Source organism: Molothrus ater, chromosome 2 (genome assembly GCF_012460135.2).
Source record: "Molothrus ater isolate BHLD 08-10-18 breed brown headed cowbird chromosome 2, BPBGC_Mater_1.1, whole genome shotgun sequence".
NCBI lineage: Eukaryota > Metazoa > Chordata > Aves > Passeriformes > Icteridae > Molothrus > Molothrus ater.
In genome coordinates, this window is record NC_050479.2 from 1,091,961 (window position 1) to 1,110,649 (window position 18,689).

Consider the following 18,689-nt stretch of genomic DNA (forward strand, 5'->3'; position numbering starts at 1 on the left):
ACAGACCAGAGGCAGCACTAATGAAAGGTTCAAAGTGTTCAAACAGGCCTAATTCTTGCCAAAATGCAGTGACTTAGTCTGTGGTACTGCTGTAAGTGTGTGACCCACACTGCTCCCCTAAATCCTACAAACCCTTACCATTGATGGATGCCTTTCCCTTGGAATGGACAACCAACTTTCCAGCATGCAAGACACACAAACACACACACACACTTAATTTAAGAAGGAGTAAATAATGCAATACAATCATTATAAAAGGATTGGCCAATAGCAGAACTTAAAATCACACTGCAGAATCTCTGCTGATTTTTGCGTTTCCAGCTTGGCTGTTGTCCATCACAGAAGCAATAAACAGAGGCATCTTCAGGTTACTTCATTCTCTTTGCCACATCCAAATAAGCATATTCAATCTCCTGGTCAGCAGGGCACGTGTTTGTGAATTCATCTCTTGCATATGCATTTTTCAAGTATCTGGAAATCCCTGTCATTTCAGGTGGGAAGTGAAAATTTCGGTATTTTTTTGCAACGACCTTTCATTAAAAGAAAAAAGGATAAAGAAGAAAAACATCATTACACATATAATCTGCAAAAACCCCAAACATCCCAAGCCTACTCCTTATGCCCATTTTTCATTTCCAGTTGTGAGTCTGGTGCTGTTGGTGACCAAGGGCAAAGAAGAGGGAAAGACATAAAAAGAAGACATGGGGTGGAGAAAGTTGCTGAACTCCCTGCAAAGGACTTGTTTTGTGTCTGAATCTCTATTTCTGTCTACACCTTGCTTAAGATGTGCAAAGCCATGGGGACCAGTAGAACAAACTGGAAGAGATACAGGTTAACCCAGCAAACTTAAGCCAGAATGACCATAATAAACCTACAGGAATAAACTTGAAACCTACAGGAATAAACTTGAAAAATTTCACAGAAGCAAATGAATTAAAAAAATGAAAAATATGAATTTTAAAAAAGGGAAAATATGAATTAAAATATGAAAAATATGAAATAAAAATATGAATTATAAGAAAATATTAATTAATATATAATAATATTTAAAAATAAAATATGAAAAATATGAAATAAAAATATGAATAAAAATAAGAAAATATTAATTAAAAGCCTTAATTTCAAATGATCAGGGAAGACAGCTCTTGGCTGAGCCCTGATCCCTGCCTGCAGGCAGTAGGGGTGATGTGGCAGTGTGACATTCCTCCTGCATCCCTCTCTGACATCCCCCTGACCCCAGGGGATTCTCCCCCATGCTGGCCTTGGCTGCTTCCCAAGGTTTGCTGTGCCTGAGTGTGGGAAAGGGCTCATCCCTGGCTGCTGTCTGCAGTAGGATCAGCCAGGACATGGCTGGGCAAAGTTTTCACTTGTGGAGGTGTTGGAAAACAATTGGATCCCCTCTTCCTCCGACAGAGTGGGAGTCTAACAGGAAACTTCCTGAAGTGACCTTGTTGTTTGAAACCAGTGAAATTCCAGTGTGGTCATTTCTCTTCCAGAGCCTGGCAGAGTAGAATCACAGAATCACAGAATGGTTTGGGTTGAAGGGACCTTAAATCCCACCCAGTGCCACCCCAGCCATGGCAGGGACACCTCCCACTGTCCCCAGTGTCCAGCCTGGCCTTGGGCACTGCCAGGGATGCAGGGGCAGCCCCAGCTGCTCTGGGCACCCTGTGCCAGGGCCTGCCCACCCTGCCAGGGAACAATTCCTCATTGCCAACACCCTATTTAACCCTTCTCTCCTTCAGCTCAAGGCCATTCCCCCTTGTCTTGTCACTCCATGCCCTTGTGAAAAACCCCTCTCCAGCCTTCTGGGCTGTGACAACACCAGTCCCAGGCCACTGGAGCTGTTCAGGTGTTGGGGTACCTGTCACAGATTCCCTGAATTCTGGGACTCTGGCTGGGCCCTCCCAGGGGGCTCCCCTGTTGGGGGAGACCCTCCTGGGGTGGTTCTGTGTCAGGAAAGAGAGATGTACTGGAGTTTTTCAGTCTTCAGGTTCTTGTTTATTAGAGTTTTATCCAGAGTTTTGCACGCTGTCCACACCAGGCTCAGTGCACTGGAAAAGCACCACAAAAATGGCCAACAATCTCTTGTGCCAAGGTCTTTTAAAGCTAAACTATCCAATGAAGAACTGACACCTGGATTATTTTCCCTTTTAACCCAATAACTGATCCCAAAGAGCCCTCAATGCAGACTTTTCCACCCTATTACAAAATGCCACCAAACCTATGAAGAAGCATGAAGAAGAAACCCAGGACGACACCCTGTGCCCTCCATCTTGCTTCCATCCACAACACACTAAAAACCCCAAAACCTCAATGTCTCACCAAGTGATGCACCTGCACTGCTCTCTATAAAAATCTATTTCACACTTTTGTGGATTCCAGTCTATTCTGGAGTTTAGGAAACTTTCTCCATGGATGAGGGTCAGAGTCAGTGCTGCCCTGGGGGTCAGGGCACCCCAGAGCAGACACAGAAATATTCCCAGTGCCCTGGGTTTCCACATTCAGGTGTGTGTGGATGCTCCACAGTCCTGCAAGAGGAGGCTGGGAGCCTTGCCTGGGAGGCACTGGGTAGAGGCCACCCTGTCAGAATTGGAAATTAAACATGGCAGAGACAGAAATGGGGATGGACAATCCAAGGTAGCCTTCCTTGGCTGTGCTCATGTGCATTTTGCATGTGAAACACAGATGAGAACACCTCTGCAGCCCTGAACCCAGCACTCATCTCATCCCTGTGGCTGGGAGAAGCTCAGGCACTGCACTCACAGCACAGATAGGAAACAGCTCCTCCAGACCTGCAGCCATCAAAGTAAGGATCACCCTGGCTGTGAGGAAATGGCCTCAGTGTCCCTGGGAGTGCCCCCAGAATAGAGAAAGGATCCCTCTGCCATCTAGTGCTGGAACCCAGGGCACAGAGGATGTTTCTCTGCCTGTCCTGAGAAGTCCTGACCCCCAGGAGAACCCTGCTTTTAACCTGGCCCCCAGGAGAACACACACTGCTTTTAACCTGGCCCCCAGGAGAACACACACTGCTTTTAACCTGGCCCCCAGGAGAACCCTGCTTTTAACCTTCATCCATGGAGAAAGCTTCCAAGCCTTTGGGATGAATTGGAATCCCTGTGTGTGAAATAGACAGTGGTAGAGTTTATCACAGGGTGAAAAACTCAGAGTTTTGGGTTTTTGGTGTGGAGGTGGGTAGGAGACAAGATGGAGGATTTGGGGCACTGTCTGACCTTCTTGTTTCTCATCTGCTCCATTTTCTGCAGTGTTGGGGACACAGGGGGATTGGTTAGAAAGAGCCACAATCAGATGTTGTGTGAACAGACAAATAATTAGTTACTAGGTGTTAATGTTATATATTCATATTATTTTAGGTAGAGAGGTAGAAATAAAATACATTCTAAAAGCTAATTGAACAAAATAACTTTAAAAGACCTTACACCTGTGTGGCTGGTGACTTTTGGTGCCTTTCTCTTCATACTCTAAGTCTGAGATGCAGAGGAGTACTAAACTATTGATAAGAGAAAAATGAACAACAACCTGAAGACCAAAGAAACAAAAGTCCTGTCCATCTCTCAATCCTAGCACAAAACTTTTTAAGGATCTCCCCATCAAGGGAATTTTTTGGGGGAAGTTTCCACAATCTAGAGAAGGATTTCAGAGCTGCTGTGCTTCCCTCCCTTCTCTCCAGGAGGCCAAAAAGGCAAATGCAAACCTTGATGATGTGGAGCTTTGGCAGGAGGTTGCAATCTGCTAAAGTGAGCTCATCTCCGTCCAGGAATTTCCGGCTGGAAGCAGCGATCTCCTCCGTGCTGTAAGCATCGATTTCATCAGGCAGGGGGCTATTTAAATAGTTGTCCAGCTTCTTCAGGGCTTTAAGCAAAGATTTTTCCAAATCTGGGTTAAGACAATAAAAAGATCATTCAAGGCTGTACCAAGGTCCCCGTGACACCAAGCGACTCCTGCATCCTGTCTCCTGGCACCCGCCCAGACATCTGGCTGTGCCAGCTCCTGCAATTCCTTGATCCCAGGCTTAAACCTTAATGCTGGGATAAAGGAGCTAAAGGGAGTTCTGGGAAAAACCATCCTGGGGCTGTGTTACCAGGAATGGCTCCTCAAACCCCTCTGTGGGGCGGGGTTTGGCACCATGGCCCGGCCCTGCCTTCACACTGACTCCTGCCCGGGCAGCCACGGGGCCAGTGCTGGCCCAAGGCAGGGCAGCCAGGCTGGAGTGGCAACAGCAGGTCCTGGGATGCCACTCTGGGGTGCTCAGAGCCAGGCTGGAGTGGCAACAGCAGGTCTGTCGCAGACATCTTTTTATGAAAATCCTTTCCTTGGGGTTTTTTCCTCCTGAGAAGCTGAGAAGCCTCAGGAACAAATGTAAACAGTGGTTATGTGCTGCTGTGGAATGCAACAGGTGCATCTGGGATTGGTCTCATGTGGTTGTTTCTAATTAATGGCAAATCACAGCACAGCTGGCTCGGACAGAGAGTCTGGGACAGCTGCCTTTGTTATCATTCTTTGTATTCTTAGCTTAGCCAGCCTTCTGAGATGAAACATTTTCTTCTATTCTTTTAGTGTAGTTTAATGTGATATAGATCATAAAATAATAAATCAGCCTTCTGAAATATGGAGTCAGACCCTCGTCTCTTCCTTCAACATAAAACCCCTGTGAACACCATCACACAGCTCCCTGGGATGCCACTTTGGGGTGTTCAAAGCCAACCCAAGGATCAGGCCTGAGAGCTGAAGGACACCGACAGAATCCTGGAATGGTTTGGGTTGGGAGGGACATCAAAGCTCATCCAGTGTCACCCCTGCCATGGCAGGGACACCTTCCACTGTCCCAGGCTGCTCCCAGCCCCATCCAGCCTGGCCTTGGGCACTGCCAGGGATGAGGACACCACAACCAACCTGTGCCAGGGCCTCACCACCCTCACAAGAAAGGATTTCTCCCTAACATTTCATCTCACCCTGCTTCGTCCAGCCTAGGCCCATTCATGGTGGTCATGAGGGTCCTGCTTTGGGGATGTGCCAATGGCTGGAGTCCTCATTATTCATGGAAAATAGGGAATCCCTCACTTCCAGAGGGCTGGGCTGTTGGCAGAGCTCTGGGGAAGGTGCAGCCTTGCAGACCCCAGAGCTGAAGGAGTGAGGAGAGGCTGGAATTGGTGCTGCCATGGTGACAGCAGATCTGCTTTCACCAGCTCTTGGAATCCTCCATTAAAAGAGGGAACAGGCACAGATTTCCAGAGCTTACACCCTCTGGAATATCAGTTTGACCTGAGCTGGAAATGGGGCATCTCCAGCAGTGTCCTACAACTGCACAGGTCTGGTTTCTCCTTCCCAGGGCCAATGACAGGACTGCAGCACCTACTTTCATTTGCATCTTTTCTTGGGTTCTTTATAAATGCAGAGAATTTTGCAAAGACATCATTTCCTGCAGAGTTCGACTCGGGGTGCTTCGGTGCAAGTTTGGGGTACCTGAGAAGTTCAGAGAAACAAAAAGAAGTGAGCCAATTAACCTTTGGTTTTGTCTCCACTAATTAATACACATTTATTTGTAGGGTGTCCACACAGAGCCACACAGGACTCAAAGGGAACCATCCTAAACTAAAAATCACTTCTTTTAAACCCTACCTAAATAATCTTTTCCTGAGGGCAATGAGAAACGATGGCTATTGCTGCAAGCACTGCCCAAACACCCCAGGGTGTCTCCCAGGCTTTCTCCTCCAGAGGTGAAGCTGCCTGGTAGTGGATCCTGCCATGAGGAGGAGTGGAGGGAAAATCCCCACTCCCAGGAGCTGCTGCTCCTTGGGCTCCTGGCCCAGCCCACTCGGGCCATCAGCAGGCTGGCAGCAGCCATGGAGAAAAATGGGGAAAAGTGGAGGCAAGCAGCTGCTTCCCTGGTTTAAGTTTGGCTGCTTGAGAAGGGAGCACAGGGAGAGGACTGATAGCCCAGAGGAGAGAAGGTCTCTGGGGTAGGGGACACAATGCTGGGACAACAGAGGGACAGAGGGGTTTGGGGTGAGGTGGGAAGAGCTGCTGGGGTGGGGGAGGACAAATCTGAAACTCAGACCCTCATGTGCAGCCTGGTGGGCCCATGTGGACACTCTGAAAGAGCCCCAGCACTGAGGGGAGAGGAATGGCAGATTTGTCTTTCCAAACAAGCTGGGGTCTGCTGGTAGATAAATCCAGCTCTGGAAGATAAAAGAAACTATGGGAAGGATTTCACTGATTGATGAATGGAAAAAGAGATTTGCTTTTACTAATGAACTTTGGGTTTGCTGATAAACAAAATTAGACATTGAAAGAGGAAAGAAACAATGGGGAAGAAAAACCCCCAAATTCCATAAGAATTCAAAATGAAAAGGGAAGGTTGTACATTAGAGGGAAGCTCTGGGATCAGGTGTTTTGGGAAGTCTGAACCTCTCAAGTGCCTCAGGAATGGGGAAAGAGAGAAGGAAAATGTGGCTGGGAAATTGGGATAAAAAGGAGGCTGTGTCCTCCAAAAACACTGAGAGAGCCCAGGGGAATGGCCCATGGTCTCTCCCTTTATTGGAATAAAGCCAAAGGACTCCTCTGTCTCCTGTTTGGACAGAAACCTCTGGTGTGTGTGGATTAATTTTCCTAACAGAGGCATTCACTGCCCTCAGCTTGACAGAATCCCAGAACCACCAGGTTGGGAAACACCTTCAGCACCATCCAGTCCCACCATCCCCACCCCAAACCATGTCCCCAGGGGCCACATCCAGATCACTGGAACCCTTGCAGAGATGGTGATCCACCCTGGGCAACTCATTCCAATACCTGACCACTCCTGAAGGGAACACATTTCTCCCATCTCCAATCTGAGCCTCCCTTGAGGCCATTTCCTCTCATCCCTTCACCCGGGACGTGGCACAAGAGCCCGACCCCACCTCGCTGCAGTGTCCTCCAGGTGGTTTTAGAGAGCAGTGAGGTCACCCTGAGCTCCCCCTGCCTGCACCCAGTGAGCACCATGATCTGTGTGGTGTGAAGAGGGGAGCCTCAAACGAGGCCAGCTCAGAGCAGGAGCAGGTCAGGTTTCCACAGGATGGATTCCGCGCCCTGGGAATGCCCCAGCAGCGAGCTTGGGATGAAGGACAGCAGTGGGAGCAGCACAGCCGTGACCTGGGGACAGCCTGGGGACAGCCTGGGGACAGCCCAGCCCCAGGTGTGTTTCAGAGTCCCCCCTGAGCTGGAGGATCCCCCTGTGCAGCCCTGAGGGGTCGGGAATGCGGTACCGGGGCGGCGCCAGCTTCTCCTCCAGGAACTCCTCAATCTTGTTCACGTCGGTCTTCACCTCCCCATCAAAGGTCATGAACGGGGGGTTGGTGCCTGGGGCCAGGTTCTGCAGGTCTGCAGGTTTTCTGGGAAAGGAAAAGCCATAAAAAGTCCTGCCACAGACATATTTTATAAAAAATCCTTTCCTTAGGATTTTTCCCCCTGAGAAGCTGAGAGGCCTCAGGAACAAAATGCAAACAATGGTTATCTGCTGCTGTGGAATGCAACAGGAGCATCTGTGATTGGTCTCATGTGGTTGTTTCTAATTAATGGCCAATCACAGTCCAGCTGGCTCAGACTCTGGTCAGTCACAAGATTTTATTTTCATTCCTTTCTATTCCTTTCAAGTCTTCTGATGAATCTTTTCTCTTTCTTTAGTATAATGTTAGTATATCATTTTCTTTCAATATAATATATATAATAAAATAATAAATCAGCCTTCTGAAACATGGAGTTAAGATTCTCATCTCTTCCCTCGTCCTGGGACCCCTGTGAACACCACCACAAAGTCCCTCTCCCTCCTTTTTATGAGGCACTGGAAGGAGCTTTAAGGTCTCCTCAGAACCGTTTCTCCTCCAGGCTGGACACACCCAGCTCTCCCAGCCTGGCAGAGAAGCGTCCCCCTTTAAAATCCCCTGTTTTGGGAAAGTTGTGCTACACAGGTAAAATGTCAGAATTAAAAGTCACAATCTCACCTTTTCAGATCCACGGTGGTGACATTAAAAATGACACCTTTGAGCCACAGGATCATAAAGAGGCGCTGAGAGAACGGGCAGTTCCCAATGCTTTCCCCATCACTGCCAGCCTACAATTGGAAAAATTACAAATTATAAACACATCTCTGTATAAATCACAGCAATCTCTCCAGAGGAAACAGCCTCCACCTCATTTGTCTATGTGGGCATAAATCTGCACGAGTCACTGCAAGATTAAAATGAGTTAAATCAGTTTATGACCACAGGAAAGGAACAGAGAAATATTTACCAGCCTAAACAGAGATATGGTGTCTAAAGCACTGAAGGGAACAAGCAGAATAAATCAATTTATTTAGAATTTCAACCTAAAGGGCTGTGGGAGCCCTGGAGAAGGTGGCCAAGAAGTGTTGCTCCCAGGTAATTTATGTTGCAATTTGTTAAGAGGCTTTGTTAAAATGAGGCAAAGTCTTGCAGAGATGCTGCTGAGTGAGACTTGGTGTAACTCTGCAAGAGAGCAGGGGTCTCATTTCTAAGCATTCTCCTAAAGCACTTTAAGCTCATTTTTAAGATTCTCCTAAAGCACAGCTTTAAAATTGAGATTAAATCAGGGGCAGAGGTATTAAAACCCAAGTGTCTCACAGTTAATTCATTAGGATTTGCAGCCCTTATAAGCCAACAAAACACAGAATCAAACCAGTTCTGTTTGTCCTTTTTCCCTCACTCAGTGCTATCAAACAAATCTCAAATACAGCAAAAACTCCTCCATAAACAAACACACACTGCACAGTGCTCACCATCCCAAATACAGCAAAAACTCCTGCATAAACAAACACACACTGCCCAGTGCTCACCATCCCAAATACAGCAAAAACTCCTCCATAAACAAACACACACTGCACAGTGCTCACCATCCCAAATACAGCAAAAACTCCTCCATAAACAAACACACACTGCACAGTGCTCACCATCCCAAATACAGCAAAAACTCCTCCATAAACAAACACACACTGCACAGTGCTCACCTTCACAAAGAGCTCAATGTCTGGAAGAAAGGGCCTGGCCTGGGGCAGGCAGGAGCTGGAGGGATGCATGCCAGGGGCTGGATAAATTGTCTGGTTCTCCCTATGAACCTGAGGAACCTCCCTGGAGAAACCCCTCTGCTCTCTGCTCCACAACCACTGGGAAAACCAGAAGTGCCTCCAGCACTGCCAGGGGATGAGAACTCTCAAAAATGCTGGGCCAGCTGCACTGCTGGCTTAGAAAAGCCTTGTTTCTGTCAGGAGTGCCTTGTTTTGTAGGTGGCAAAGCTGAGAGCTGCTCAAAAGCTGCCATTGTGGTTCTCCTCCCACTCAGAGCAGCGCTCTGCAGCCAGGAGACACAAAACTGCTGTGGAACTTGGGAAATTGAGCCTGAAATGCTGCTAGCAGGGCTTAGAATGGAGGATATGCGTTAAAATGTGCATTTTAATGCACAACAGCTCCATCTGGTCTCATCCTGCCTCTGGTGCCAGGTGTTACCCACTGCAAAGGGAAAAGGAGGGGAAAAGTCTCATGGTGACCCCTCGGTGCTGGGAATGGGCAGGAGTCTCATGGGGACCTGAGGCTGCGCCCAGGGCAGGAGCAGCAGCCTGGGGACACTGCTGGGGACAGGCCCTGGGTGGAGGAGCAGGCTGGTGCATCTGGATGCCTCCAGCTCCTTCCTGTTGGAACCCTGGCTGCTGGGAATTCCAGACTTTCTGTGCTGCCAGGCACTGACCCCCAAGAGAACACTGCACTGACCTGAGGGCCTGGAGAAGCTTCCAGAATTCCATAATAAAACTGAGATTAAAGGTGTGGAGTTTGGATAGAAGTGTGTGATATCACAGGGTGGGAAACTCAGAGTTTAAGGGTTTAGAATACAGGAGTAGATAGAAAGCAAGATGGAGGGTTTAGGGTGGAGGCTGCTCCTTCTTCTTCTCCTTCTTCTCCGTGGGTTTGGGTGGTTTTGTGTCATTGGATAAAAAATGCCCCATCCATTGTGGGCATGGGTGGTTGGATATTGGGTTAAAAGTGAAAATAATTGAGGTGCCATTTCTTAATTGGACAGTTGATCCTTCAAAGGCCTTGGAGAGAGAGAGAGACAGGGCTCCATTTTTAGTTTGTTGGAGTGAAGTGCTGCAGAACTCAGGGTTTGTGAGGCTGTGACAGAGATAAGAACTGATAAACATCTGAGTGCCAACAAGAAATACCCTCTCACACATTTAATCCTGACCTTGGTGAAAAGAACTCAAGACTCCACAGCCTTGGAGAGAAAGATAGTGAGCCACTTTGTAGGTTGTTAGTAGAATGCAGTAGAACTCACAGCTTGTAATCCAGATAAGAACTAAAAAACACCTGAGTCTGAACATGAAATGCCATCTGGAGTGCTTCACTCCTGACCCTGACAGAGGCAGAAGACAAGCCAAGACCCAGCTCCTTCCCAGCTGCACCTCTGGAGCTGGAGGAGCTGCCCCAGCCCTGCTGCCCCTGCCCAGCTGTGCTGCCAGCTGTGTACCCAGCACCAGCCCACACTGGTTTGGCTTGGGAGGGACCTCAGAGCCTCCAGTGCCACCCCTGCCATGGCAGGGACACCTCCCACTGTGCCAGGCTGCTCCAAACTCCATCCAAGCTGGCCTTGGGCACTGCCAGGAGTGGAGAATCCACAACCTCTGCAGGCACCTGTCACAGATGTGTTTTATGAAAAATCCCTTTGCCAGGATTTTTTCTCCTGAGAAGCCGAGAGGCCTCAGAAATGAAATGTAAACAATGATTATCTGCTGCTGTGGGATGCAACAGGAGCATCTGGGATTGGTCTCTGTGGTTGTTTTTAATTAATGGCCAATCACAGCCCAGCTGTCTCAGACTCTCTGGTCAGTCACAGGATTTTATTATCATTCAAATTCCTTTGTATTCCTTTCAAGCCTTCTGATGAAATCCTTTCTTCTATTCTTTAGTATAGTTTTAATGTATAATTTTCTTTTAATATAATACATATAATAAAATAATAAATAAATAAAAATAATAATAAATAAAATAAATAAATAAAAATAATAAATAAATAAATAAATAAATAAATAAATAAATAATAAAATAATAAATAATAAAGTCTTCTGAAACAGGGAATCAAGATTCTCATCTCTTCCCTCATCCTGGGAGCCCTGTGAACACCACCAGAGGCACCCGGTGCCAGGGCCTGGCAGGCTGTGCTGGGCACCCTGCTCCCCAAGGGGCCTGGAGGGTGGAAAAAATCAGAGGAACTGAGGAGCTTGGGGCAGCTGAGCCAGCCATGGCAGAGCTGAGGTGACCCAGGGTCCTGCTGAGGATGCAGGGACACGTTCATCCTGAGGAGCAGCAGGGTCCTGCTGTGGTGGCACCTGGAGTGCCCTGGGCACCACGAGGCACCAGCTGTGCCCAGGGTGGGCTCAGAGACAGAGGGAGGGGACAGGGACAGCCCTGGAGCTCCGTGACACCCACGGGGCTGGGAGCTCTGCCAGGAGAACCTGAGGGGGTTTTGCTGACACCAGCACAGGAGCTCAGGCTGATCCCAGAATCAGAATCAGAATCCCAGAATCCCGGAATTCAGGCTCAGGAGCTCAGGCTGATCCCAGAATCAGAATCAGAATCCCAGAATTCAGGCTCAGGAGCTCAGGCTGATCCCAGAATCAGAATCAGAATCCCAGAATCCCAGAATTCAGGCTCAGGAGCTCAGGCTGATCCCAGAACCAGAATCCCAGAATCCCAGAATTCAGGCTCAGGAGCTCAGGCTGATCCCGGAATTCAGGCTCAGGAGCTCAGGCTGATCCCAGAATCAGAATCAGAATCAGAATCCCAGAATCCCGGAATTCAGGCTCAGGAGCTCAGGCTGATCCCAGAACCAGAATCCCAGAATCCCGGAATTCAGGCTCAGGAGCTCAGGCTGATCCCAGAATCAGAATCCCAGAATCCCAGAATCCCGGAATTCAGGCTCAGGAGCTCAGGCTGATCCCAGAATCAGAATCCCAGAATCCCGGAATTCAGGCTCAGGAGCTCAGGCTGATCCCAGAATTCAGGCTCAGGAGCTCAGGCTGATCCCAGAACCAGAATCAGAATCAGAATCCCAGAATCCCGGAATTCAGGCTCAGGAGCTCAGGCTGATCCCAGAATTCAGGCTCAGGAGCTCAGGCTGATCCCAGAATCAGAATCCCAGAATCAGAATCCCAGAATCCCGGAATTCAGGCTCAGGAGCTCAGGCTGATCCCAGAATCAGAATCCCAGAATCCCAGAATTCAGGCTCAGGAGCTCAGGCTGATCCCAGAATCAGAATCCCAGAATCCCAGAATCCCAGAATTCAGGCTCAGGAGCTCAGGCTGATCCCAGAATCAGAATCCCAGAATCCCAGAATTCAGGCTCAGGAGCTCAGGCTGATCCCAGAATCAGAATCCCAGAATCCCAGAATCCCAGAATTCAGGCTCAGGAGCTCAGGCTGATCCCAGAATTCAGGCTCAGGCTCAGAATTCAGGCTCAGAATCAGAATCCCAAAAATTCAGGTTCATGCTCAGGCTCAGGAGCTCAGGCTGATCCCAGAATTCCTGAGGCAGGAAGAACCTTTCAGCACCACCCGGCCCCACCAGCATCACCCCAAGCCCTGTCCCCAAGGCCACATCCAGACTGCTCTGGGACAATTCCAGGGACTCCAGACCTCCCTGGCAGCTCAGCCCAAGGACCGACCACTTGTGTGATATAAATTATATAAATTTAGATAAAATTGTATAAAATTAATAATTAATTTAATAATTAATCAAGTGTAATTTTATATAAATTTACCTAATTTTTATATAAAATTTTATATTATTTTTATGAAAAATTTATATAAAATGTATATAAATTTATATAAATTATATCGAGTATATAAATTTATATAGATTTATATAATAATTAATCAATCGTAATTTTATAGAAATCTACTTTCATGTAATATAAATTTTATATAAAAGCATACAAATATTTTATATAAAATTTATAAATTATATTAATTTATAAATTATGTATAATTTATATAGAAATATATTATTAAATTTATAAATTAATCTATAAATTAATTGATATAAATTTATATAATTAATATAATAATTAATAAAGCGTAATTAATATAAATTTACCTAAATTTTATATTAATTTTATATTAAAATTTATATTATTTTACATTCATTTGGTATTAAATTTTAGATATAATTTTATATAAATTATATATATATATATATATTCTTCCCAGCAGAAACCACTCTGTGATCCCAGGAACAGAACATCCCATCCACTCCTGTAGGACACAAAGTGGTTCTTAAACTTCTGATGATTGTGCAGTGTTTCTGCAGATTTCTACATTATTAAAGCATTGAAAACCCCCCACCAAGTTTACTTCTGTTTCAGCAATATTAAAAAATACAACAATATTATATTTATATATTTATATATTATAACCATTAGAATGTATAAATATTATAATTATTATAATATATACAATAATTTATATATATTATAAATTGATATAATTTATATATAAATATTATAACAATATATTTTATATAATAATATATTTATATAATATAAATGCAATATATTATTATTTATATATCTCTCTCTATATATATATACTATTTATATTATTTAATAAAAATATATAATATTAAATATTTTAAAATATATACTGGCTATAAAAAAAAAGGTTTTAAAAACTCAAAATTGCTTATGTCTGGCAACCGTACTGCTGTTAAAAAATGCCATAAAAATTAAAATTATCATTCATTTCTGTCCATTCAATGCAACTCTTATAAAAATTTTATGTTCTATTTGGGTCAGATTGTCTCCAATCCAGGGCTATTTGTCAGGAAGGGATCACCTGGAATTTTCTCTGTTTTTATTCCATGGCCTCGGGTGGAGACCAAACACCCAAAAGCTGAATTTTACAGAACCCTTTTGATGCCACCTACTGGGCTTGAAATGTTCCAGGCTGAATTTTAAGATTTTTAAGATACAGAAGCTGCAATTAAAAATTCATTTTCAGGGCCAAAGTCCCAATTTTGCCACTTATTATTCCAATGCTTTTCAGCAGCCCCAGAGCTCTGCCTACCCACCAACACCCAGCACTAAAATCAGATATTTCAGCTGCTGTTTATTTTCTCAGCCAAATAGCAGGGGAAAAAAAAACCTAAAAAAGTTTAAATTAAAATGTGGCTAGTGATTTCTGCAGATAAATTGTATTTTTGGCACTTCCAGGGTTGATTCTTGCTGTGTGTGCCATCCCTAAAGGGAAGTTCAACAAGAGAGGGGTGAAAACAGCAGCTGCACACTCCTTCAGGTAAAGAAAAAAAGGGATTTTCCCTTCATTTTTTTCACTTAATAAGCACTTTCCACTCTCCCAGGTTGCTCCAATTAAGTTACTATTATTAATTCATAAGATACTATTATTTATTAGTTATTATTATTATTTATAAGTTGTTTCCTTCCTCCTCAGGGACACGGGGCAAGAAACCTTCAGAGCAGCATCCAGGCACTATGAACTCAGTACTGAACAAAAAAGGAATGAAAATTCTTCTCCTCACTTAAAATCAAACAGAAATTCTGTTCACAGACCCTGGGCAGGGCTGAGGGAAGGCCAGAGGATCTTTGGAAGTGTTTTAATAAAACTCGGGGGGGATTAAAGGGTTTTGACCCAAAGGAGACACCGGGGAAAGAGGATGGAAAGAACTGAGAGCAGGCGAAGGTGATGGAAGGAATTAACTTTACACTAAAGGTGATAAAAGGAATTAAGTTTACACCTGCACAGAAAGGAATTAATATTACACTGAAAGTGAAGAAAGGAATTAGCTTTAACTTTACACCTGCACAGAAAGGAATTAACTTTATACTGAAGGTGAAGAAAGGAATTAACTTTACACTGAAGGTGATAAAAGGAATTAACTTTACACTAAAGGTGATAAAAGGAATTAACTTTACATTAAAGGTGATAAAAGGAATTAACTTTACATTAAAGGTGATAAAAGGAATTAAGTTTACACCTGCACAGAAAGGAATTAAGTTTACACTGAAAGTGAAGAAAGGAATTAGCTTTAACTTTACACCTGCACAGAAAGGAATTAACTTTATACTGAAGGTGAAGAAAGGAATTAACTTTACACTGAAGGTGGAGAAAAGAATTAAGTTTACACTGGAGGTGAAGAAAGGAATTAATGAAGAAATTGGGAATTAAAGAAAGAAATGAATTAACTTTACACTGGAGGTGAAGAAAGGAATTAACTTTACACCTGCACAGACAGGAATTAACTTTAACTTTACACTTGCACAGAAAGAAATTATCTTTAACTTTACACCGGAGGTGATGACAGGAATTAACTTTACACCTGCACAGACAGGAATTTACATTACACTGAAGGTGAAGAAAGGAATTAACTGTACACTGGAGGTGATGAAAGGAATTAAGTTTACACCTGCACAGAAAGGAATTAACTTTACATCTGCATAGAAAGGAATTAAATTTATGCCTGAACAGAAAGGAATTAACTTTACACCTGCACAGAAAGGAATTAACTTTACACTGAAGGTAAAGAAAGGAATTAACTTTACACTAAAGGTGATGGAAAGAATTAACTTTACACTGAAGGTGATGAAGGGAATTAACTTTACACTGAAGGTGATAAAAGGAATTAACTTTACACCTGCACAGACAGGAATTAACTTTACACCATGTTTATCCTAGCCATGGATGATCTCCTGACAGCCACAATTCCATTTTTAAGCCTTCCCATTCTGTTTTGGTTTCTGGGATTTGATATTCTTGCATTCATGCAGTGTTGGAATCAATCTCCTGCCATTATTTTATTTCAGGTTTCATGACTTCTGTGCTCAATAAAGCTCTCAGCAGGAAATTGTTCTTTGAATGCTCCTGATCCTCAGGCCATGTCCAGGATTTAAAAAGTTGGATATGTTGAGTGTTTATGGGATATTTTTAACATTTTATTTATGGAGATCTATGACTTTAAGTTATTTATGTAAAGAGGTATTTATTATTTATTTATGGGATATTATTTATGTTGTGGGATATTTTTAACATATTATTTATTTATGGGATATTTTAACATATTATTTATGTTATGTATTATTTTTAACACATTATATATTTATGGGATATTTTTAACATATTATTTATTTATGGGATATTTATGATGTAAAGTTATTTATGTTATGGGATATTTATTATTTATCTATGGGATATTATTTATGTTATGGGATATTTTTAACATACTATATATTTATGGGATATTTTTAACATATTATTTATTTATGGGATATTTATGATGTAAAGTTATTTATGTTATGGGATATTTATTATTTATCTATGGGATATTATTTATTTATGGGATATTTTTAACATACTATATATTTATGGGATATTTTTAACATATTATTTATTTATGGGATATTTATGATGTAAAGTTATTTATGTTATGGGATATTTATTATTTAGTTATGAGATATTATTTATGTTATGGAATATTTTTAACATATTCTTTATTTATGGGATATTTTTAACATATTTATGTTCTAGGATATTTTTACTATTTTATTTATATTATGGGATATTTTTAACATATTATTTTTAACATATTATTTATTTATGGGATATTTTTAACATATTATTTTTAACATATTATTTTTAACATATTATTTATGTTGGATTTTTATGGGATATCTCCCTCAGCCCTGTTTTTATGCACTGAGCAGTGCTCACAGCTCAAGGGGGTGACATCCACCTGGAAATTCTAATTCTCTCTAGACCACAGAGAGCACAATGAGGCTGAAGCTGTAATTTCATAGAATTATGGAATGGTTTGGGTTGGAAAGGACCCTAAAACTCATCCAGTGCCACCCCAGCCATGGCAGGGACACCTCCCACTGTCCCCAGTGCCCAGCCTGGCCTTGGGCACTGCCAGGGATGCAGGGGCAGCCCCAGCTGCTCTGGGAATTCTATTCTATTCTATTCTATTCTATTCTATTCTATTCTATTCTATTCTATTCTATTCTATTCCATTCCATTCCATTCATTTTTTGGGAATTCTCCTCCCACTCTCCCAGGGCAGGATTTTCCCTCTGGATCCAGCTCCCTCTCTCCCCTGTGTGCCTCAGGGCTCTTTTCTTCTCTCCCTGCTTTATTTACTGCCCATGGGTAAATAATTACTGCAGAAATTAACTTCATCACTCTGTAAGCCATTAAATGTTTTTGATGCAGAGGGGGAAATTCTCCTTCATTAAGAAGCAACTTTATGGCACTCAATTTTTTACCAGTGGCCAGTTGTTTTATAAATAATGAGAAACAAAAGGCCTAAACTCAGTCATGCTGCTTAGATCAAATGCCCATTTAAATTTGATTTTGATATTAAAACCTGCCCAATATTTCTACACCCTTCCAGTTCTGATAAAGGTGATAAATAAATGAACTATTAAATGAGAATCCTGTAAAGTGAGCAAAAAGCAGGGGAGTGCAGGTAAAAATTAAAATGTGAGATCTCTTGTGTTGCATTTTTAGAGGCTGTGGTTTACTAATATTCACCTTATCTACAATTAGGAAACTAAAGATAAATTTAATGTGTGAAAGCACTCTCTACAAAAGAGGAAAATGAACAAATTCTGTGATTTTACAACACTGCTGTTGCCTTGGGCCAGGCCCCTCATGGTGTCCCAGGAATTTCCAGCCACAGCCATGGCTCTCTACAGGGTTTTAGTTTTTTTTAAATCCCTAAAATCCAGTGAAATTACAAAGGCAAAATGCAAATTGCAGGTTTCTTTTCTCAAATGTGTCTCCTTACACCAGTCCTGCATTAAAAGCCACTGCAGCAGCTACAGGATTTAGCAGAGCATGGGGGGAAAATTAAATAGCAAAATAAATGGGAAATTAGATTGTGCACTGAAAGTCTGAAAAACTTGAGCTGCACTTCAGCAGAGCTTCAATTAATCTTGCCCAATTTGGGAGCATCTTTCTCCTACAGGAGAAACTGCCATTTTGCAATTTTGATTTGCATTTTGGGTTGTCCCTGGTTTGTGTCTCACTCAGTGACTGGAGTCACCACCATTGGTTTGCTTTTTCAGCAGATGATGAATTTTTGTCTCCTCTCAGGAGGAAATTCCTCCTTGTGAGGGTGGGAGGCTGCCCCATCGCTGGGAGCGCCCACAGCCTGCTCTGATCACTCCTTTCATCCTTCCCCAGCCTAATTTCGATTTTCAAGATTATTTCCAAGCCTTTGCAGGAGTGGGAGAAACCCCGAGCCCTTCAAGCAGGGCAGGTGCACTCAGTTCCAGGTCAGTGCTTTGGGTCTGCGGCAGCAATTCCAACCTCCTGTGCTGGGAATTCTGTGGGCAGGGGTTTGTTCTCCAGCCCAAGGCCATGGAGGGGGAGCAGAGAACATTCCAGGTGCTCCCTTCCTGACAGGAATGTTCTGGGAGCACTCCCAGGTCACAAGCACAGCCCAAAGGCTCTTACCCTTTATCCTGGGCAGGAATTTGGGCTCTGTCCCTCCCTGCTGCTCCTAATCCCAGCTCAGCCTGGGGACAAAACCACCCCGCACATCCCGCGGGGATCCTGGCAGGGAATTACTGCAACAAAAGGGGTTTGTGCTCCTGAAAAAGGGCTCCAGGGCTGGGG

General features: G+C 43.7%; 1 protein-coding gene across 1 annotated transcript in view; it reads right to left on the reverse strand.

The window, feature by feature from the left end:
* Nucleotides 1-219: 219 nt before the first annotated feature.
* The window catches only part of CLIC6 (chloride intracellular channel 6), a 30,802-nt gene continuing 12,332 nt past the window's right edge, over nucleotides 220-18,689 (reverse strand). The window contains exons 2-6 of the mRNA XM_036402733.1: nucleotides 8,001-8,110; nucleotides 7,266-7,391; nucleotides 5,378-5,484; nucleotides 3,716-3,897; nucleotides 220-530 (exon numbers count right to left, since the gene is read on the reverse strand). Coding sequence (XP_036258626.1) covers nucleotides 369-530; nucleotides 3,716-3,897; nucleotides 5,378-5,484; nucleotides 7,266-7,391; nucleotides 8,001-8,110 — 687 coding nt within the window. The 3' untranslated portion in view covers nucleotides 220-368. The remainder of the gene's footprint in view (nucleotides 531-3,715; nucleotides 3,898-5,377; nucleotides 5,485-7,265; nucleotides 7,392-8,000; nucleotides 8,111-18,689) is intronic.